This window comes from Oryzias melastigma, unplaced genomic scaffold, assembly GCF_002922805.2.
Source record: "Oryzias melastigma strain HK-1 unplaced genomic scaffold, ASM292280v2 sc02893, whole genome shotgun sequence".
Taxonomy (NCBI): Eukaryota; Metazoa; Chordata; class Actinopteri; order Beloniformes; family Adrianichthyidae; genus Oryzias; species Oryzias melastigma.
The window spans coordinates 2,004-2,851 of NW_023419464.1; the positions used below are offsets into that span (position 1 = coordinate 2,004).

At 40.2% G+C, this 848-nt stretch overlaps 1 protein-coding gene across 1 annotated transcript in view; it reads right to left on the reverse strand.

Annotated features, from left to right (window-relative positions):
• Positions 1–683, reverse strand: part of LOC112139879 (actin-related protein 2/3 complex subunit 4) — a gene marked incomplete at its 3' end in the record, with an annotated part of 2,680 nt that extends 1,997 nt beyond the window's left edge. The window contains exon 1 of the mRNA XM_024262719.2: positions 535–683. Within this exon, the coding sequence (XP_024118487.2) occupies positions 535–537 (3 nt within the window). The remainder of the gene's footprint in view (positions 1–534) is intronic.
• Between the last annotated feature and the right edge of the window lie 165 nt (positions 684–848).

Below are 848 nucleotides of genomic sequence, written 5' to 3' on the forward strand. Positions count from 1 at the left end.
TTAAAAATATGTAATGTCTAAAGGACCTGAGAACACATCACACGTGTTTATTGGGGTTATTTCATTTATCCTTATCACATATGTGTGATCTAGTAAACAGATTCGATCAGATTTCTCAAAATCAACACTTCCGGTATCATGTAAGGACATGTTTACTAATGATGAGATCCCACAAGATGTCAAATGTCAACAGGATTTTTGGTGTGCACAAACACTGACACCATTGGACGGCTTTATTCAGATATATATCGGCTTCCTTGGTCTACTGAACGGCGTTTAGCAACAACTTTAAACGCGGAGATGCGAACATGAAAGCAGCAGTAATGGTGCTGTTAGCTTTAGCCCGACTGTAGGAAGAAACACCGAAAACCTGTCAGCTAGCCGCGGCTGTTAGCGTCCCTAAAAAGGACGAGGGAACGGAAACTACGCTCTTTTCAGGAGTAGAAAAATACACTTATCGGGTAACAACGAGTCATGAATATAAATGCTGACACGAGAGGTGGGTTTAATGTATTTATATCAACGTTTTCTTACCATTTTGGAGTCTCTGGAGAGGCGACTGAAGGCGGAAGTAGCAGCTGCGGCGCCTTCCGGAGCACACCGGAAATGAACGAATCGAGAGGGAAATGTAACCAAATGAATGCAAATGGTTGTTCTAGATTTGATGTGTCGAGTTTCCCCCTACACAACCGCAGACAAGTTATTCTCTAAGTCTGATTTGTTTAAAAATGAAAAGTTTCGAAATTTATTTGTTGACACCAGGAGCAAGAGAAGAAGAGGGAAACAGTATGGAGCTAAATTAAGGCCAATATTATTTGAAACCCAAATAAAACAAAATGAAAAAATAT